The sequence below is a fragment of the Nannospalax galili genome, unplaced genomic scaffold, assembly GCF_000622305.1.
Source record: "Nannospalax galili isolate Female #2095 unplaced genomic scaffold, S.galili_v1.0 scaffold115, whole genome shotgun sequence".
Taxonomy (NCBI): Eukaryota; Metazoa; Chordata; class Mammalia; order Rodentia; family Spalacidae; genus Nannospalax; species Nannospalax galili.
Window position 1 is genome coordinate 7,590,374 of NW_008340588.1, and position 22,727 is coordinate 7,613,100.

Genomic DNA, 22,727 nt, shown 5'->3' on the forward strand with positions numbered 1-22,727 from the left:
GATAATTGTAAACTGCTAACAACAGCCTTGAATAAGCATTACTATAGCTGTTAACATTTTCCATAAAATGCTGTTTCACATTTCTCCCGCTCCCTGGTGATTGTGCTCTAAGTTCTTTGTCTTTTATTGTCTAAAACTCAAGCTAAATACAAGAGGAGGTGAGATGTTCAGATGCAGTCTCTTACCACTCCAGCTATTTTGATAGCCACATCACTAATAGCTTTGTGGTCACTAAAACTTCACATTTTCCACATGTCCTGTTAAGTGGTGGTTTCCCCTCATATACTTAACTAAATGGATTTATTAAGCCAAAAGCTAAGAGGTTTAATGTTTTTGTGGAATCATAGTATTAGCTTATTGATTCATCTTGTCTGCTAAGCCAAGTCTTGAGTATTATGAAATATATTTATTACGTCTTCTACATGAAAACATATCCCCAGTAAATATGACCGGCAAATTCCCTCATTCTGTTCATAATGAAAACATGTAGTATAGACCAACAGGCTAGAAAACAATTTGCAAAACTGTCTTGGAATAGTATGTGTTGGATGAAATTCCGAACAGGTCCAGTACTGGGAAGACAGGCTTAAGGCTTACATAAAGTACTTTAGAGGTAAATTGGGAGGTGCTGCTCAGGGACAGGAAAACAGGACAATGGCAGGGATGACCTGTCTTCAGTTTTCCTGGTTAAAAAAACATAAAGATCTGTTGTAGATTTTTGTTCTGTGTCTAAATTTTAGGTTTAATAAAAAATGATTCAGTGAGTAGTTTTGCATGTATTTAAATTTTTCACTTCACTACAAATGAATGTATAAGGACTATAAAGATCAAAACACTGAAAATCTTGGGTATAAACACACTGCTTCAGTTGTGTTAAGTAATGTTTTAATCTCATAAGTGGGTGCAGGGCTTACAGTTTTTATTATTATTTTTTCATAACCTAAAATACTTACAAAGGCCTTAGTAAAAGTAAATTTGAGCTAGGTGTAGTGATAACATGCCTGTAATCATAGAATTTGCAAGATGGAGACTATTCGGGTCTATACAGGGAATTCCAGGTCAGCCAGGTCTATATAGTGAGACCCTTTCTCAAAGAATAGAAAAATTGGATTTTTGTGTAATTTCTTCCATATCATGACTTACTATCTTGCCCTTAATAAACAATTCAATGGCTCAAATATAGTTAAGGGTGTGGGGGGGTGGTTCATTTTAAGAGAAGATCTCATTCTGTAGCCCAGGTTAGCCTTGAACTTTGGATTCTCCTGCTTCAATCTCTGAGTGCTTAGATAACAAGTATGTACCACCGTGCCCAGCTAAGTTTTGTATAATTTTAAATTTGGCATATAAGCCAAGTTTATCACTGTATCCTTCCATTCTGCAGAAGTACTTCTTATAAAACTCTTGAATATAGCCAGGCGTGGTGGTGCACACCTTTAATCCTAGCACTCAGGAGGCAGAGGCAGGCAGATCTCTGTGAGTTCAAGGCCAGCCTGGTCTACATAGTGAGTTCCAGGACAGCTGGGGCTACAGGGAGACCCTATCTCCAAAAAGACAAAAAAAAAAAATTGAATATAATTACAACGTAAGATAAATCATTAATATTCTAAAATTAGTATGAAAGAAAAATTTCATTTTTCCACTTAAGCAATTATGAATATTTATTGACAATCTTACTTTGTAGAACACCCAAACTTTTTAAGTTATTTCATATTTAAATTAGCCATATTATAGATAATTTCACAGGCTGTAGACTGAAAACTCAGTGGTCTCACAGATTGGAGAGATAGATCGGTGGTTAAGAGCACTGCTGTAGCAGAGGACATGCGTTCAATACCCAGCACCCACATGGGTGGCTAAGAACTGTACTTAGTTCCAGGGGAATCTGACACCCTCTTCTGACCTCCAGGGCATTGCCAACATGGGTGCACTTCTAACCTCCACAGCATTGCACTCACATACATGCAAGCAATACACTCATTCACATAAAATTAAAATATTTTTAAAAATTAAAATCAAGTGACCCAAAACAATTCTGCTTCATTGTATGGTATGGATCTGACATGTTCCTCCAAGGGCCAGTGCTGAAGGCTTGGCTGTCACTTGCTGGCATTATGAGATGGAGCTTATCTGGAGGAAGTAGGTTGCTGGGGTCATATATCTTTTCCCTGGATCCATCCTTTTTGGATTCCTGGCTATCATGAGGTGTCCTCCCCTGCATGTTCCCAAATGGTTCTCTACCTGATCATAGCCCTAAAAGTAATGGAGCCAGCCTATCATGAACTGAAATCTCTGAAATAGTAACCCAAAATAACCCTCCTTTTATGTTGTTATCACAATGATGAAAAGCTTACTAACAAGGTGCAAACCCAAAATTGAAAGCAGGAAGGAAATGATTTCCACTTCATAAGAACACAAAGTAGAATAGTAGTTGTCAAGAGCTGGAGTGTGGCTGCCTAGAGTGGAGTGTTGGTGTATTTAGTTTGAGAAAAAAGAAAATTCTGGAGGTCAGTAGTAGTGATGACTACAGAACACTGGGAGTGTACTTAATGGCTTTTAGTTGTACACATAAAAAGTTAAGATGGTAATCTTTGTTATATATCTTTTACCATAAAAAGATAACCTGAAGGTTAATTTATAAATTAAGCATATCTCAGCAAACAAAATGTGAGAAAAAAAAAGATCTTCCAAAGATAAGACCAAACTGACAGTATTACCACTAATAGAAGGATGTGTCACATCAAAGAAGATATTGGTTAGTAAAGCAGATTGAAAAGAAGAAAGCCAAACAGCCATAGTATATTTCCAGCAGAATTCAGTGCATGAAGAATGTAAGACAGGTACATGACTCAAGTAGAAAGTAATGAACCAGTCTTGAGATATTAGCCATGAAAAACACTAAACTTGTTTCTACTGCTTTTATCCTCTGATTATATTTTGGATTTGGCTTTCATTGTAATTTATTCAACACAGAGATAACCAGCAGACTCAACTATCCTAGCTCCAGCACCATTACATTTCTCATAAATTAATATATTAGTACTGATAGTTTTTAAACAGTAGTTCCTTAGTAATTTGTGATATGTGAGTCAATAACCCAGAGTGCAGTCACTTCCAAACCAATGCCAGGTCTGTGAAATAATCAGATATTGAAATGAAATAATATGCTCATTCTGTCAGGCTATGGATACATCTCTGGCAAGCCACTCAGCCTTCTTGGGCTTTCTCTTTTTAATGTGTGCTTTCCATTTCCATAAATTGCATTACCTATCACTTGTCTCCTGCCAGTAGATTTTGTGAACCTTGAGATGGGGGGCAGATTTTAAGGTTTTAGCTGTAACCAATAACCTTCCTAACACAAAGAAAAGTCCTGATAAATAAGTGATAAAAAGCCAGACAAGCACAGGTGTGTTAGTAGTCCTAACTATGGAGGCTGAAGGGGATTGCTTAAGCCAGAGAGTTCACGGCCAGCCTAGAAAATAAACCAAGAACCTGAATCATGTAGCTATGTGTAATATTACATAAGTATGCACATGCACACACACATACCCATCTTAGTTGGACACTTAAGGAATGAATATTGCAAAGTAAGATTCTTGTTATATGCCAATGAAGGTTACAAATGAATTTGTCTTCTGGCATTTAAGGAAACAGGCTCCAGGGTCAACATGACCCTCGCATAATGCTAGTCTGCAAAATCATCCAAATTCTGTCGCTGTAAAATAATTGATAGAATATGTGAATTGCAGAAGCATCACAAGCCTCATTAGGGAAAGTCATAAATCCCTTAAAGTGGCTAACTGGCCCTAAATTGGCAGCCTGGCCTTGCTCAAGCCTTATCAACTGATCACTCCCTGGACTGAGAGAGACTGTTAATGGAGCCCACCTGCCTCTTTGAGTGCTATAGATAACTCATCTGCATGCCTGAGAGAATAATCTTGGGAGAAGAGACCCTCAAAGACACTAGACCCTGGAATGGAGTTAACTTTTGGAGCTGTGTGCAGCAGAGTTTCTCTATAAATCCAGACTGCTCCCCGCTTTTGAGCCAGACACTCATTCCATGCTAAAGAGCGATAGAGGAACATATTTCTTGCCTGTTGCAGGTCTGGCTATGACTCCTATTGCTAAACTTCAAACTCCTTCCCTTTTCTGTTCTCCTAAATCTGACAGTGATGACAGTATAGTATCTCATGAATGTTGTGAGGATGAAAAAATCTGGCACATTAGTGGCACTTTGTTGTTAGACATCAATGAAATTTTTGAAAGACAAGTCTCAAGTTTAAAAAAAAGTATTGTAATTATGCACTTAATTTTTTTGTTATCTACTATACTACTCTGGCAGGATTTGCTTACCCCTTTTTGATCTAGAAGTATATGCCAGCCCTTTCCAACCCAGCACTGTAAAGTCATTACAGTGCTATTCAAACTTACTAACAAGTTCACAAAGCAAGCCAAAAACCAAAACGAGCTATAAGAATGAGTAAGTACTATGCTGGAGGTTGAATATATAGTAAACTGGGACAGAAGTTATTTGAAAAATATTGACCACTCATTTATTTACTGACTTATTTTGAGATGAAAGAAGAGCCAGTCACAGATGCTTTACTTGCAATGAAGTAGGTGTACTGGTTTAGATTGTCTGACCAGAAGCACTTCCGTTCTTTGGGACGCCTGTGCTATTCTTGAAGGTGTGCCTGATTTCTGATGAAAATGTTCTTCTGGTGAAAGTATAAGGTTCCCCAGGCTAGTACCTTTAAATTTAGTGACATTCTCCCTAAAATGGAATGACAGTCCACCCTAAACGCTTTCTCACGGTGACAACCAAAATCCAGCCAAAGGCAAACCTTTCTTTAAAATGTAGCTTAGTGTGGACAAGCCGTGCAGTCAGACGAACCTGAATTTGGACTCTTGGTAAGCACCATTGTGACCTTGAAAAAGTCTTTTTACCTACAGTCTGGGAGAAATGCTGTCCTGAGCTAAGTCGGCGCTTAAGCGTTTCTCTACTAAGGGTGCAAGCTGACGGACTGTGGCAAGGCACGATGACATCACTTCCAGGCGCCGGAGACCAGCGCCGGCTACTAAGTTCCCGAGGAAGGTGGGTGAAAATTGCTCACCTCTCGCTGCACGGAGGCTTTCGCGCACCTGGAAACGCGAGTGCTGCTGAAGCCCCTCCCCGCTTGCCTCCCACCTACGTGGGCGCTGCCCATCAGCTGGTTCCCGCCAGCGTTCTGGCCGTGAGAGGGAAGTGCTCACGACCTTTTGCCCGAGTTATGGCATTTGTACTTCTGGCGCGTTGGGCTGGGCTGCCGGACACGAGTCGTTCAAATAGGTTGCTATCTCCAGTCCCTGGTGTCCGCATCCTCTATTCAGATAATTGCTGTTTGGGGTCCCCTTTTTATCTGTCCGGGTGGCAGGGAAAGGATATGTTTTTGCAGTGCGGAAATGCTAGCGTGTTCAGTGAAGGATCGCTGTCATGTTGGGGTGCAAGGATTTGGGAAGAAACTTGGGAAGACATACCTTGATGGAGATTTAATTCCAAAGATAAAGGATGAAGAGTTTGGTTGCATTCATTTTTTTGTCGAGATGGTTTTCTTTTAGAGTGAGCTTTATGAGAAGATTGTTGCTTCTAAACTACAAAATCAAATCTTGGTTGGAGTGCGTGTATTTTAATAAACTCTTTGTGAACCAACTCCTTTACATTCTATTTTGAAAACAAACATTCCCAGAAAATGAGAGGCATTTATCTTTAATCGTTCTATTTGCCTTTTTTTAAAAAATAACCCTTTCAAAGGACCATTCATTTTAATATTGTGCTATGTTAGTTGTTAAAGTACAGATTGACCATCATCCAAAATGCTTGAGACCAGAACTGTTCCAAAATTTTTCTTTTAATTTTTTTTTTCTTTGCTTTGGAATACGTCATATACACGGATGAGGCCCAGGGCTAAGCATGAAATTCCTGTCTGTCTGATTTTCATTTGCATCTACCATAGCCAAAGTTATTTTATATAATGTTTTCATTGCCCCTGTGTTTCCACTAAGAAGTTAGATTCTCTGAGTGTTTTAGATTTTCAACTTGTAATACTAAAATTTTTTTATCTGATTTTCCCATTTTCCTCTTGCAAAACCTAATCTTACTTATATGCAAAGATTTCTTGAGTCTTTACAAGATTTTGATAACACTTAAAAATTCTTTATAATTCAGTAAGACAATGTTTTAAAAATAAAACAAGTGTTTTAATTGAATGGATTAATCTCAAATGTTAGTCTCAAATAACAAGTGGTTTTTATAATTCTTTTCCAGGAATTCTCTGTAGAGTAGTGAAAATGCTAGTATTAAGTAAGACAGCAAGAATTTTTTCCAAACCACGGAAAAGGGAAGTTCGTGGATTTTTAAGAAGCATTAATTTTCGTCCTGGAACATTGTTTCTTCATAAACTAGTACTGGGAATTGAAACCAGCTGTGATGATACAGCAGCTGCTGTGGTGGATGACACTGGAAATGTGTTGGGAGAAGCAATACATTCCCAAACCGAAGTTCATTTAAAGTAAGTGGACATTATTTTAGTTATTCCTTGATTTTTTTTGAAAAAGCAAAATGAAACCATTGTTTTGTATTTATCATGCATAAGAATTAAATTTTAGGAGCTAAGTTCTTTTTTTTTCCCCCTTTGGTCTTTTTGAGGCAAGGTCTCCCTGTAGCCCCAGCTGGCCTGGCACTCACTAGGTAGACTAGGCTGGCCTGGATCTCACAGAAATCTACCTGCCTCTGCCTTCCGAGTACTGGGACTAAAGGTATATGTCACCATACCTTGTGGAATAAGTTCTTATTCCGTTGTGTAAAAGCCTTTAAGAACCGCTATAGAAATTGTCACATATTTCATCCTGGCTCTTAAAGCTCCCCACAGAAGGTTCCAACTTTTGCCAGTCCTGATGAAGCTCATTTCCAACTCTAATATTTATCAATGATTTTTCTCTCAGTAATGGCTTAAAAAATGTTTTTTTCCCACATATATGTTTCATGGTCTCAACTGAAGTTCTAGGAAAGCATGGCCTGACCCCTAGCCTATGTTAATCACAAAATAAATAAATAAACCCTATTCACTTTTACACAGTTTGTGTTAGTAAGTTCTTAATACACTGCGGTATCAAAGCTTAGAAATTTTGTAAGCCCAACTGCTTTCAGAGGTCTACGAGATGGGTTACTTAAATAAAAGTTGGCTATAAAGTGCAAAATATCTGGAAGAATCACTACCTCAGCGTTAGCCACCAGTTGACACTCAAGAACCTAGGACTTAAGTCATTTAGAACATCAGAATTTTCAAATGAAAATGAAAACCCATTTTGTAATATAGTCACATTAGTAGCTCATTCAAAATACATTAAATATTTCTGTAAGTCATTAATTTCCATCATTTGAAAAATCTAAAGTTCTGGCATTTTGGCACCATGGATACTTAGTATTGTCTCAGTAATGTTAGGCAAATTCTTTTTTTTTTTAAATTTTTTTTCAGTTTATTATTTATTTAATAACCACATACTTAGAAGAAGCATTTCATTACAACAGCATTGATATACTCAATTTTCTGAGCTAAGATACATCTTTTTCAAAATTAGCTGTAAATTTTTAGTTTTACAGTTGAATTGTTACATCATACAATATTTTACTCAGTATAAACCCTATAAGACATAAAATTAAATGAGGTTTTAACCTTTAAAAAAGATCTCCATTTCATTATTAAAATACATAGTTTCATACAGAAAAATTCATTTTCAATGCAATTGACATTAAGATGTTTGCACATGCATTTCTAATCTCTATATATCTGATTATTACTAGTGACAGTCGATTAATTTCTGAGCTCCTTGGCATCTGAGCATGAATATAAAGTCATCAGGTAGATTTCAATGGTAATGTTTTTCACATCTACTAATTTTTTAAATTATTTATTTCATAACCAAATGATTAGAAGAGGCATTCTGATTCTTTTTTGTGTCAATAAACAATATCTGCCTTAATGGATTATAAATAATTTATGTGAAGAGATAGAGCCTCAAGCAGTGCACTGTGTGAAAGGGACCATGGTGGGTGTAAGTAAGGCCGATAGAGTACAAGGAGGTCTGTACCTTCAAGAATCTTAGCCTATTTGGAACATGATACACAAAGAGCTACAAAGAGAGCTAGTGGTATAAGGCAGCATAAAGTTAATTCAAACAAGTGTGATAAACAGCGATTACCATGCCATAGACCTTCCCAGTTTTTTTTTTTTTCTGAATGCACTGAAGTCTCAAATATGAAAATGTTAGCTTCACTGAAACACTCATCCTGGGCACATCATCTAAATTAGGTTACTCCCACTCTGCTCATTCTATAGCATTGTGCCCTGCATATTTTCTTTGTAATTCCTTTTACAATTTATACAGTTGTTTGCTTATTCATAATCTTTCCCCCAATAGACTCTTAAGATCCCTGGCGATGAGGTCTATATATGTATTAACCGCTACACCTAATGCCCAGTGCAATGTCTGACTCATCACAGGTCCTCAGTGGAGATGGGAAAAATACTTTAGCCTGAGTGAACATTGCCAGCAAAGGCAAAAAGGTGAAAAAGTACTGAACATTCAATTTAGCCAGAGCGTAGGTCACTGGAGAAGAATGCTAGGCTAGTATTTTTCAGTGGTACCACAGAACTCAGCTTAGCATTAATTGAAGGTCTGCCATTGTTAGGCAATACCTGGGTTACTGTGACTCCAAATATGAATATGACATATGATCTTTGCCTCTGTGTAGTCCACGATATCAAATGGGCATGTTACCAGTGATTAGGTCCAGGCTAAGGGTTTGCAGGTTCTTGAACTCTTATCCAAACACTGAAAATAAGGGCTCACACAGATTTGCAAAAGAAGCAAAATAACTTCATTTGCAGCAAAGCGATAGTGTAGGTTATAGAGGGAACACTCTCAAGGTTGACAGCATGCTACATGATTGAGATTACTCAAAGGCCCTGATTTTTGTTCAGGGATTCCTTTAATGGGGTTCAAGAGAGGTTTGAAGGATTGCTTACTAAGTGTGCTGGGTAGCTTTAATGTCAACTTGACACACCTGAATTGAGGAAGCCTTAGTTGGGGAATTCCCTCCATTGAATTGGTCTGTGGCTATGTCTGTGGGGTGTTTTCTTGATTGTTAAGAGATGTGGGAGGGCCCAGTCCACTGTGGGCAGTGCTACCCCTGGGCAGGTGGTCCTGTGTTGTATAAGAAAATAGACTGAGCACAGGCCAGGGGAGCAAGGCAGTAAGCACTCCATGACCTGTGCTCCAGCTCCTGAGTCCAGATTCCTGCCCTGAGTCCCTACCTTGGCCTCCCTGATGAACTGTAACCCGAGACTTGTAAGCTAAATAAACCCTTTCATCCCCAAGTTGGTATTGGTCAGAGTGTTTTGTCATGGCAGTTGAAGGCAAACTAGGACACTAAGGGACATATTTGAGGTGGTACTCTGTGTTGATTGATAGATGATTAGGTCATATATTCATTTTCCTACTGTGCATGTCCCTTCTCATAATGCATCTGATTTTAATTATGCGTGATATTATGTACAGCCAGTATGATGTTAAATAGGGGGTTCTTCTTGGAATGTTAACTAGAGGACACAGTTTTACCTTCGTGTGCATGTGCCCAAAACCTGTTTGGGCCAGATTGGCCCTTCTATTCATACCAAGATACTTTGAGAATAAACTTGAATAGAAACTGTTTAAATTTGATTTATTACTAGGGTCAGGGAAACATATTATTGTTCAGAGATGGGAGTATTTGTAGCCCAAGGCAGATGGGAGGGCCAAAGAAGTCTTGACATTGCCAGGTGTGCTATTTGGAGACAGTTGAGTGTGCATAGAACCTGAAGATGAAGGAAGCAGGCAGCCAAGCCCTTTACTACAAGAGGGCATGATGTCCCAGGGTAGTAAACTGTTTCCTATGTTTGTATCCTGCCTCAGGTTAATATGTAAGTTAATATTCTGTCTCAGCACTTAGCACTGAGATCATGCATCTTTCAGTTTTATTATCTATAAAATCTGGATAATAATGATAGTACTGTGTTAACTGTCAATAAATGTGAATTCTTTTAAAGCATTTGGTGCAGCCTTTTACAAGGGCAAAAGGTTCAATACAATCTAGCCATTATGTTGTGGCACTTCTGTTACTATCGTGCAGACAGATAGCAAACAGGTGATTGTAAAACAATGTGGAAAGTATAATAAAGGGTTGCTTGCTAGGGTAGTCCCGTCTTGCAATCCAGAAGCCTGAAGGACATCTTTCACTTCTCTCACTATTCCACATCAAAACCAGTCAGTCATCCAGTCATAGTAAACCTACCTCCCAAATAGGTCTCTCCTTTCTCACCAACTTAGCAATCCTTTATTTTCTCTTTTTGACCCTTGACTTTAGCTTCAAGGCTAAATGACTTCCTTGTCTCTGTATTTCCTTTCTTCCTTAATCTGCAGTCCATATTTTATACAAAGTATAATATGAGAAGGGAGTATGCACTCATTAATTACTTGACAATAAGTTCACAGTCCTAAGTCTATTCATTTCTTGTTCTTAGTGTGTAGCATAGTGTCTGGTAGATAAAATACACAAGAAATGAGTGGGAGGACAGGGACTTGAATTCAAATTCCAAGAACATGAATGTAGGAAAGTACAGTCAATAACAGGAAGTGCTTTCTTGTGTTCTCTGGCATCACGGTTGTGGGATGATTTCCAAGTATCATCAGACATAACTAGAAATTAAGGATCTATCTATTTGGTGGTGGCTGTGGGAGTGTTATATTAAACATTAAATGTGGAGAGGGAAAGAAAGCTAAAAATGAGCCTTGAGGGCCAGCAAAATGGCTCAGTGAGTAAAGGCACCTGCTTCAAGCCTTATGACCTGAGTTTGATCCCTGGAACCCACATGATAGGAGAAAACTGACTCATGCAAGTTGTCTCCTAACCTACACACACACACACACACACACACACACACACACACACACACAACCACACACACACACACACACACACACACACACACACACACACACACACACACACACACACACATAGACACACACACACACACCAGAAATAAAATGTAATTTTAAAAATATATAGTGGGGCTGGAGAGGTGGCTCAGAGGTTAAGAGCACTGGTTGCTCTTCTAGAGGACCAGGGTTTGGTTTCCAGCACCCACATGGTGGCTAACAATCATTGTCACTCCAGTTCCAGGGGATCTGATGTCCTCTTCTGACCTCCATGGACATTGCTTGTGCAGTACTCTTACATACATACATGCAAGCAAAACATTAATACACATAAAGTTTAAAAAAACATTTTCTTAAAGTGTAAAGTATATGCTAAAATAGTAGACATTTTTAAAAAATGAGCCTTGAATATAAATGATTTTGAGGGTCTGCTGCCACTAAAGAGATGAGGACTACAAGATAGGAAGTTTTTAAAAATGTGTTATAATATGGACTTGTTGAAAGGAAATTCTTTTTTTTTTTACTTCTTCCTCAAGACCTGAAATACATACATTATGTAGTACCTAACTATTCTTTGAATATTCTGACAATTTTCATTTCTGTGTAGAGGACCACCTGCATGATTTTGAAGTGTAAAGTATTTAAAGATGCCGTTTTGAGACCAGACTTGACTTTGACAGGCCCCATAAAACTGCATTGCTTCTCAGATTATAAATCACTTACATGCTTCCATAGTTGTCACTAGCAAAGTTCCTTCCTTAGTTTTCAGTGCTAGAGACTAATTGTAGGGCCTGGAGTCTATTAGGTAAATGCTTTACCACTGAGCTACATTCCTAGCCTTCCTTTCTTTTATTCAACATTTAGAATGATCATTTATTGTCCTACATAGACCGCAAGTCTCAGCTGCTCATTGTGATCACTACATTACCAAACTTTATTTTAGGATTGCAAGCTATCTGCTGTCCTGGTGTGACTTCAGGTGCAGTGTGTTTAAAAATGAACTCATCTTTGCAAAACTGTCTTTATGTTTCTCACTGCATTTTTTCTTCCAGTCATCCCTACCAAATATGAGTCTTTTTTTAATGCCTAGGTCCCTCATATTCTTGTATCCAATTAGCTGTTACAGTCTTCAAAGCTTCAGTCACCCAATTTAATATATAGTTATTTTATATAAATAACTCTTGGCAATAATGTCTTCAGAAATATCTCTCTGCAAGGAGATTGATTTTCTCAAAATATAATTTTATCTTTTCCTTCCTTTGCTCATGACTTCTTTTAAGTGCTTCACGAGATTATTTTGTGCACATGTGAAGTCAGTCACTTTATCGCCGTCATCACTTCACATTGAATTCTTATCACAGTGTTGCATTATAAAGCACACAATGTGAACATACATACTAATAAAATGATTAATTTGAAACAATGCTTTCAAATAGAGCATCATTTTTCTTTGTTCTTACAACCTTAATTTTTTAAAAATCTGTTTTCATTTCTTTCAGAGCAGGTGGGATTATTCCTCCAGTAGCTCAACAGCTTCACAAAGAAAATATTCAACGGATAGTAGAAGACGCCCTTTCTGCCAGTAGAATCTCTCCAAGTGAACTCTCAGCAGTTGCAACTACCATCAAACCAGGACTTGCTCTGAGCTTGGGAGTAGGCTTATCATTTAGCCTACAGCTAGTAAACCAGCTTAAAAAGCCATTCATTCCCATTCATCATATGGAGGCTCATGCACTTACTATTAGGCTGACACATAAAGTGGAATTTCCTTTTATAGTCCTTTTGATTTCTGGAGGTCACTGTCTATTGGCATTAGTGCAAGGTGTTTCTGATTTTCTACTTCTTGGGAAGTCTTTGGACATAGCACCAGGTGACATGCTTGACAAGGTAAATATTTAAGAATCAGTTCTCCTTCTGTTATGATGTCTTTCAATTATATAGCACTATACACCCTTCTCATCTAGGTATTTCTGAATGATACCTTATTATAACTGAAAATAATTATATTTAAAAATGTACAAAAAGGCTGGATGTGATAGCAGGATACAGTGCAAATTCCAGGCAAGCAGGGCCTACTTAGTGTGTTTGAGGCAACCCTTGGCTATACAGCAAGGCTTTATCTCAAAAACAATAATAATAATAACTTAAAAGCTTTATTTATTTTTATTTTTTGAGATAGTTTCATTCTGTAACTCAAGCTAGCCTGGAACTTAATATAAACCAGACTGGTCTCAAATTCACAGTAATTCTCCTGACTCAACTTTCCATATTCTGGGGTTATACATGTGAGTCACTATATCTGGCTCAATTTTTTAATAGCCATTCTAATTAAATGGGAAGGATGTTATAGCTATACCTAAAAGCTCAAATAGCTTGTAGCTGCAGCTATATATTTAGTCAAACACTATATGTGGTCATGCTTTAGAAACTGCAGCATGCCCTAAAAATGTAAAATAAGGCACATAAAGGTTAACATGAAATTAAGATGTTCAAAATCCTTTCATTAACTTGAAGAATTGCTGACACCACAAACATTTTCTTTTGTTTTTTGGCATAGAGCCTACTGCCATATGTGTATTTAAAATGTACTTGAACATCTGAAATGACAGGAAGAAAGAATAGGGCAGTTGGCTATTTTCAAAACTCACATTAATTACCTTCAGTTTCAATTTTCACCCCTACTATAAGAGAAAAACTAGACAAAAATGTGGACACTACTCATGAAGTTATTAGAAGGAAAATATTTTTCTGATTTCCTAAAATCAGCCATGGTTCATAACTGTCAAAGTATAAATATGTTACTCATTGGGAGTTTTAAAAGTAGGGGCTGGAGAGATGGCTCAGTGGTTAAGAGCACTGACTGCTCTTGCATAGGACCCGGGTTCGATTCCCAACACCCACATGGTGGCTACAAACCATCCTTAACTTCAGTTCCCGGGGAATCTGAAGCCCTCTCCTGACCTCTGTGGCGTTGCACGACACGGGTGCACTCACATACATGCAGGCAATATACTCATACACATAAAATATTTTAAAAAGTAATTCCTGACTTCATTATCTTTACATACTTTGGTTTCAAAATGTGTAATTTATGGCTCATTAAAAATATATACTTGTTTTCTTCTGATAGGTGGCAAGAAGACTTTCTTTAATCAAACATCCAGAATGCTCCACCATGAGTGGTGGGAGGGCTATTGAACATTTGGCCAAACAAGGAAACAGATGGCTTTTTGATATCAATCCACCCATGCAGAATGCTAAAAATTGTGATTTTTCTTTTACCGGACTTCAGCATATTACTGATAAAATAATAATGCAGAAGGAAAGAGAAGAAGGTATATTTCTAATTAATGAAGTTGGGCTGATAAATGTTCATGGATGGTGCCTAAAAGTACCTACTTATTTCCACAGGTGTTGAGAAGGGGCAGATCCTGTCTTCAGCTGCAGACATTGCTGCTGCAGTACAGCATATCACAGCATGTCACCTTGCAAAAAGAACACATCGTGCTATTCTGTTTTGCAAGCAGAAAAATTTGTTGTCTCAAACTAATGCAGTACTGGTAAGTTTTGTCATCTCATCTAGTAATAGTAGACTTGGCAGCATGGTACTTTTCCTCAAGAATTTATTGACTTTATATATTTAGAGTAAATAGGTCCTTATGGCATATTCTGGACAGTGCAGAGCAATACAGAATAGAAAAAAAGATTTATAGCCATTTTAAATATGCAATAACAGCCTTATGGGCATATCTACAGCCTGTGTAGCAAAAATATCCAAGGCCACATTTTCTCCTTGAACTTTAAATACAGTTAATAATAAACCAAATGCAGTAATTGCTGTTACTGTTCTTAGAAAAGTAGACTTCTACCCCCACTTTTAATGAAATCCTTTTAAACATGCTTAAAAGTCTTCCTATTTAATATATCTTAAATCTTGAAAATTAAAAAGTAGGGAAATGTTTAAATGTTGATAATTTGCAAATGGAATGTTAAATAAATGTTAAAGATAAGGGTTTCTTAAGAGTTGGATATCTCAATGAGAAAGAATATTTAAAAGCAAAAAATGCAGCCTAAAATATTTGTATACTGTGATTAGAATTATATTACAGATACATTTAGGGTGATGGTTAGAAGAAATTTTATAGAAATATTAGCAATGAATATATGCTCATATTAAAATTGTGATTACTAGCTTCAAATTTTTACTATGTAAATGTGTCACTCATTTTGGAACCCAAAATGTAATGGTCTCTTATTGTATAAAGCTGGTTATTTTCCCCATGTTTAGTTAACAGCTTGGTGTATAGCCATATGTGATAGTTGTTGATATTGGTCTTTTTTCTTTCAGGTTGTATCTGGAGGTGTTGCAAGTAACTTGTATATCCGACGAGCCCTAGAAATTGTAGCAAATGCAACACAGTGTACTTTGTTATGTCCTCCTCCAAGACTGTGCACTGACAATGGCATTATGATTGCATGGTAAGCCACAAGATATATGCAGTTTACCTGTAATCTTGTAAGTATTTATAACGTCGTGCTAAATTTTCTTCTTTTAAGTCTTGAGGCTATTGATTTTATTTTATTGATTTTCCCCCCCCTTTAGGAATGGTATTGAAAGATTACGTGCTGGCTTGGGCATTTTACATGATGTAGAAGGCATCCGTTATGAACCAAAGTATGTAGTACCATTTATCATCTTTATAGAAGTTACATTATAAGGGAGAAAGCCTGGAGTATACTCTTATATGTGAAGCTTTCATTGACATTCTGGTGGTATTTGAAGGAAAATTACTGTTTTTCATGAACCTAATTAAGAAGGTTTTTTTTTTTTTTTCTCTCTCTCTTTTTGAGACAGGGCCTCCCTGTAGCTCCAGCTGTCCTGGAACTCACTATGTAGACCAGGCTGGCCTTGAACTCACAGAGATCTGCCTGTCTCTGCCTCCCGAGTACTGAAGAATTTTTATATAGGTTCAAATTGTAAAAGTTTTGACAAGTCATATGTGAGTAAGAAACAAGTCATGGATAAAAGTAATATATTGTCTGAACCACTGAATGTTTAGGGTATCTAACGACTATCTAGTATGTTAGAAAACTTCAGGAAACATGAAAGAGCATTCAGATACAAGACTGAGCTGTGATTGTGTTCTTACAAGAATAACTGGGAAACAACCAGAAGTAGCTGCTTACTGTAAGCCTTATTTCCCTTCTCAAACCAAAGTTCCAATAGGACAATTTTTAAATTTCCTATCAAATTTTGATCCAAGTTAATCCTGTAATAATACAGGATAATTATGTGTCACGATTTGACTATATTTTGAAAACTATTTCTTTGATATTTTATAAAACTTCCCAGCACTGAACAGTTGTGCTACATGCTGCTTGTGAATGAAGAGTTGAGTTTTGGTAGTGTCTGAAAGAATCACTTACGTTACATACAGCCTAATCTCAGATGACATCATCTGATCCATTTGTGCTCTCTTGTGGCAGTTTTGAAGCTGGAGATGATGGCTTCATCCAGGTTGGGATTGGGTCAGAGTCTTAGCTTGACCAGTATCGTGAAAAAGCAGAAATCTGAGGTTACAAGTATTTACTGAGAGTAGGAAAAAATGGGTGAGAGGTTAAGACCTCACTCTCCAGTAGTGGCAAAGGCAAGTTGAAAAGGGAACAGCCAGCTTTTGAGATCTCAGAGAAGTCATAAAAACTGGGGAATTACAAAATATAAATGAGTGTAGGCATCACTGTGGGTGTTAAGGTGTTTTTTAGCACTTTATCTCTCTGATACATTCTAGGTAGGGCATCTTTTGTTATTTTTATGTTTCATCTTAAGGGTTATGTTTTTTGTTTGGTTTGGCTTTTTGTTTGTGGAATCCAGGGCTTTGCACATGCATAAAGAAGCATTCTACCACTGAACTATAGCCCCAACCTTCATTTTAAGTTTTAAGCTTAATAATTTATAGCACCGTAGAACAATAAAACTCTCTTTCAAATACATCTCAAGATTAAGATTTCTGATAATGAAGCAGTCTTCATTATCCTGGTTTGTGTATGTGTAGGAACTGTCACCACATAAGATGATTACATTACTTTACTCTTCTCAGAAATCTTAGCAAATAATGTGCAGAAGTCATGAAGGGTCATGAAGCAAGCATTTGAAGTAATGGGACCTGTCTGGTTTGATGCAGATGTCCTCTTGGAGTAGATATATCCAAAGAAGTTGCAGAGGCTGCCATAAAAGTACCACGATTAAAAATGAAGATTTAGTCTCTAAAGGCATCGCTTCTCAACCTTTTGGCTAAGATCAAGTGTAAAAGTGTCTTAAGGTAGTATTCAGCATTAAACTTATTTTTGTGTGTGTGTCAAAATATATAAATATGTTCATCAGTCATCAAGACTTTATTGTGCATATATGTGTGTGTACATGTTTGTGGAGGGGCACACGTGTGCAGGTACACTTGCGTGACTGTGCATGGAGGCAAGAGGACAGCCTCAGGTGTCATACTCAGGAATGCTCTTGACCTCCTTTGAGACAAGGTTTCCCATTGGCTTGGAGCTTCAATTAGACGAGACTAGGTGAGTCAGTGAACCCTGGGGAGCCACCTATCTCTGTCTCCCCAGCATTCGCACTACAAATTTGTACCACCATGCTTGACCTTTTTACATGAGTTGTGAGGATACAACTAAGGACCTTATACTTCCAAGGGTAGTACTATACCTACTGACTGATTACCTTTAACCCAAGATTCTTTTTTACCCCCTTATTTCTCTTCTTCTGAGAGGCAGTAATTAGGTGTTATAGTCTTGCAAAGAAGAAAAAGAATTTTCTTATCAAAACCCAAAGTGAAAACAAAAGGTAAAGAATGTACTGATGTTGGCTGGTTAAAGAAAAATAATCCTTGGAAGAAATAGAGTAATTTTGTTGATTCCTGGGTCCTCATCATGCATCCTAGATCTTTTTCTCTGTTTCTTAAATAAGAATAGTTAGAAGCTATCTTTTTACCTCTACTGAAACTGCACCTGACTTCTTTAATAAGAGAGCAATTTTGTTTTGTTTTAGGTCTTTTAAAAAAAATTTTATTGAGCTTTTGTACATTTCATACAACAGGTCCTAATCAAATTTAGACTCCCTCCCCTATTCCTGAACCCCCTTCCCCACTGGACTTCATGCGTTCTGCCATACATATTAAGTCCTATCCAGTCAAGCATTTGTACCCAGATGTCCTTCAATGCAAGTTCATCCACTGGAGTCTACATAGAGATGGTATGAGGGAGAATAGACCATAGAGAAGAGAGCAATTTTAAAGGATAACAAAGTCAGAGAATTCTAATTCAAGACAAACTTGACCAACAGAAGATGTGTTATTCATTATAAAAATAAGTCATTAGTGGGGCTGGAGAGATGGCTCCATGGTTAAGAACACTTGCTGTTCTTCCAGAGGACCTGGATTCAGTTCCCAGCACCCACATGGCATCTAACAACTGTTCATAACTCCAGTTCCAAGGGATCCGACACCCTCTCTGGCCTCTGTAGGGCATTGCATACACGTGGTGCACTTACATACAATGCAGGCAAAACACTCATGCGTGTAAACTAACAATTTTTTTAAAAGTCATTAGGTGTTATGTCTAGAATAAGACTGTATGTTTTTATAAAATCAACCTTAATGGAACCACGTGTATTCACATGTTATTTTAGAAATTGTAATTACTTAGATGAAAATAAATGAGATGAAAAAAATGTATTTCTTTTGGATAATTTTCTTTGAATTTGAACCTTTGTAATGCAAATACAAGTTTCATTATCTTTCCCACCTAAAGTAACTGTTTATACTGTTTTTGGTCATAAGAACAATTCTATACACTAGTTAATGTCCTTTGATTTTGCTAGTAAAGGTTTATGTTACATCTGTACTGAACTAAGTTGTTAGCTTTGATGGCTCTCTTATCAGTAGCCTGCTTTATTGAGAAGCTGGAAGTTTAGCATGGAAAAAAGATTTAGCATGGAAAAAAAAACTCTTTTGAGACTGACTCACTTTATAGCAGACTGGCCTTTAGCTCATGCTCCTCCTGCTTCAGCTTTCCAACTGGCAGGATCACAGGCATGTATGGAAACATTTCTTATTTTAATCCTGTTTTAAGGTAACTTTCTTCCTAGAAAGTTCTGTAAGCAGTTCTTTTGTTTAAATTCTGACCATCTATTTTCTCCTAGAAATAGAAAACTGTAAGTAAAGGACTATGTGGAAATAGCCAATACTTGGACTACTTTTATATTTTTTGCTGTATATGTATGATAGGATTGTAAAGAAGCAATAGTTAAAAGCAAGAAGTAGTTTGTGAATTCACACTTTACAATTGGTTTGCATTTTGTATATGTGATTCTGAATTGATAGACTAGTATAATTATATTCCTGTGACTACTATTATCAGAGTACAAATAAATTATAGAAGAAAAATTTCCAAATTTATATTTTTAATGTATGCATAATCTATGTTTTGAAATGTTCCAAATTCTGTAATCATGCATGTATATAAAAATTAGTTCATGATACAAATGAAAATAGTAAGAAAATGAGTAAATTCTGGAAAGCTTCTGTATCTTTAGTCCCTTGAATACTTGGTCATGAGGAAAGGAAGGAAGAGAAAGAAGGGTAGGATAAGGAAGAAACAGGCAAACAAATGCCAACGTTATCTTTACGGTACAGCTAAGGATGGACAATTCCTTAAAACCTTGTGTTTTTCTGTTTTTGAGACAGGATCGCCCTCTATGGCCCAGGCTGCCCTGACACTCCATAAACAGCTCATACTGGTCTTGAACTCTTAGCAAGTCTCCTATTTGAACCTCCCCCATCCTTGATGACATGATCCTCCATGCCTGGTGAAACCCTGTATGACTTCTTGAGGCTTTTCTCGTATATAGTTTTTTTTAATGAAAAAGAAAACATAGAGTAATAAAAACAATCTTTAAATCAGCATTGTTCTCTAGAACATAAATTGTAGGGATGGTAGGAAGGTTTGGCTAACTAATATACTAAGGAAATACCTGTTGATTCAATGCAAAGAATCCCAGATCCCCTGGGCATGGTGGTACACGCCTTTAATCCCAGCACTAGGGAAACTGTGAGTTCAAGGCCTGCCTGCCAGCTGGGGCTACAGGGAGACCTTGTCTCAAAAAAATAAAAAAGAGATTTAAAAAAGGAATCCCAAATCCTCGGGCCTGAAATGGTCTTAAGATGCCTTGAGGCAACCTGAAACCACTTACACAGGCCAACCACTGGTTTCTAAAGGCCTCCTGTCTTGCAGCTATAGGAGCTTAATAATAACTTCATAAAGTCTTATCCTTAATGGTGCTGAGTAGATGAGAGTTTCTAACCATTCACCTCTTTCTAGAATTAAATATACCATTTCTTCCCTGAATTTCCTATATTATAGTCCATCAGAAATAACTCAGACTAATTGATATAATTTAGAATTTAGATATTTAAGAGGTCTTTTATTTTGCAGTTTTGCAGTGGTTAAAAACACAGTCTGGACTGTGTGAAAGCCCTACATGTGCTGCCATCTTTATGATCATTATTGTAGTGATAGGCATGTTAGATAAGTAGCTATACATTAATATGCTTACTACAGTCAGGCAGAGGTACAGCAAGACCTTCAGAATATATGGAGGCAATTAAGCAGAGTGATAAAAAACAGATATAGAGGGTTTAAAGAACATAGTAAAGCCTGTTTGCATTTGTATCACGTTTGTCTCCTGCAAAATAGAAGACATACACCAAAACATGCACCTATTAATACAGAGGGATTGGGGGGGCGGGATTTTGTTTTGGTTTTTGGTTGTTTTTGTTAATGTATATGAGTGTATTATCTGAATGTGTGTAAGTGTGCCTATCTTGTGCAGTGCCTTCGGAGGTCAGAAGAAGGCATCGGATTCCCCTGGAACTGGAGTTAGGGACAGTTGTTAGCTGCCATGTGGGTGCTTGGATTCAAGCCTGGGTCCTCTGCAAGAGCATCCAGTGCTCTTAAGTGCTGAGTCATCTCCCCAAAATTAATACAATTTTGAGCAAAGACATCATACCATTCTCAGCGGAAGGAATATCCTTTTCAGCTGCAAACTAAAGATGCTTTCTATAGATAATAAAAAAGAGCTCTGGTGGCCACACCCTTATTTTTGCATGTTAATTTATATATATATTTTTTTATTATTCCAAAGAGAGGCAATTTTTCCAGAAATAACTTGAAGCAGGCTAAGGAATAAGAAATCAAAGACCAAAGGGTTTGCCAACATGGGGTCAACTTTGGTGGAATAACGAAGGTTTCCATTAGCTCTGTTCTTTTGTTGTTGTTGTTGATTTTCTTTTTTGTTTTAAAATCGTAATAAGTTTATTGGACTTGCTAACAGAGCATAGGGCGGGGGTTTATTTCCAGAAGAGTGGGTGCCCCCCACCACTTTTTGGATTTATGGCTGTGCTAGAAAGTTCACACTCAAATATAGATCATGTGACCTCCTGACAAAATGGTGAGAGAGGTGCCTCAGGGCATTCTCAGTTTACATATCTTTTTTTTTTAATAATTTATTGAGAATTTCATACAGACATATAAGCATATAAGGTGTTTTGATCAAATCCATGCCCACTCCCTCCCCTCCACCTCCTTCCATATCTCCCCATCACTTTTTTCTCATAACTTCATGTACTCTTCTTTTTGCTGCTCTAACATTCCCCCTCTGAAGAGGTAACCCCAAAATCTTTTAAGGATTAGATAAGAGCTCCCAGATACTTTCGACATTTTTGACCTTTGGAATGGAGTATGTTGCTAAGAGGCCCAAGGACATTTTGACTGTTAGCCAAGAAACTGGCTACTTTTCTTTGGGGTCTTTTTACACTAACTGCCTAGCCAATTCCTACCTCCTATTCTTATCAAACCATCCTCTGAAGAGGTTACCTAACTTGCAAATAGGGAATCCTGACACAGACCACTCTGGCTTCTTCCATGCTGAACAGGGACACAGGGTGTGGCAATTGGGATACCCTTTCAATGGGTTTATCTAAAAGACTCCCAAATTGCATAACTCTTATCTGTAGGGGGAAACAAAAGTCCTTGACTGGTGAATAGGAGATGTGAAGGAGAAGTAAAGGCAAGAGTAATTAGCATTTCAAGTTCTAGACAGGGAACTAGAAAAAAAGAACAGGGCAATTTTCAAATGTTCATATGAGAGTCCATTGGAATTTCTTGACAAGGGCTTCCAAAAGCATCCCTCTATTGGGTTCCTGCTCATTTTTCTTTTGTCTTGTAAGGCTGGACTCAAGAGTGAGGGATTCAGGATTTGCTTTCAGGTATTTTGATAGCTGTTGGTGTGGTTAGAATCAGTGTCAGTTCCCTCTCAAAGGCTTCTAGATGGGGGAGAAAACAAATTTAGCCATCATTTTAGAACAAAAGCGCATTGTTTCCCTTAGCTACAGGTGGGCATTACAGTATTGCAGACCAAGATTTGAAGTCTTACATCTGAGCGGCACTTTCTGATTCAGAACAAAATCATCAATGAGAAATAATTGTTTAAATAACTTTATATAGACTTAAGCCTACTGTCTGAGAAGTGTAATCCCTTGAACTCTTAAAGAAATGTACTGATGACTTTACTCTTTTGTTATCTTTCCTTTTGGGTGTTTAAAACCATACAGTTGGCCAAAATAAATCAATTTATACTTATACGTAAGGTC

The 22,727-nt window shown here is 37.4% G+C and overlaps 1 protein-coding gene across 2 annotated transcripts; it reads left to right on the forward strand.

The window, feature by feature from the left end:
• The first annotated feature begins 4,970 nt into the window (after window positions 1-4,970).
• Window positions 4,971-19,437, forward strand: Osgepl1 (O-sialoglycoprotein endopeptidase like 1). 2 transcript variants are annotated; one of them, XM_008835631.3, is made up of 8 exons: window positions 4,971-5,092; window positions 6,302-6,545; window positions 12,513-12,900; window positions 14,144-14,348; window positions 14,425-14,573; window positions 15,362-15,492; window positions 15,617-15,688; window positions 17,196-19,437. In XM_008835631.3, exons 2-8 carry the CDS (start codon window positions 6,325-6,327, stop codon window positions 17,272-17,274), a joined length of 1,245 nt encoding a protein of 414 aa, XP_008833853.1. In that variant the 5' UTR covers window positions 4,971-5,092; window positions 6,302-6,324; the 3' UTR covers window positions 17,275-19,437. The 2 variants fall into 2 exon arrangements, with proteins under 2 accessions (XP_008833853.1, XP_008833854.1); XM_008835632.3 differs by having other exon boundaries at window positions 17,112-17,338.
• The last annotated feature ends 3,290 nt before the right edge of the window (window positions 19,438-22,727 follow it).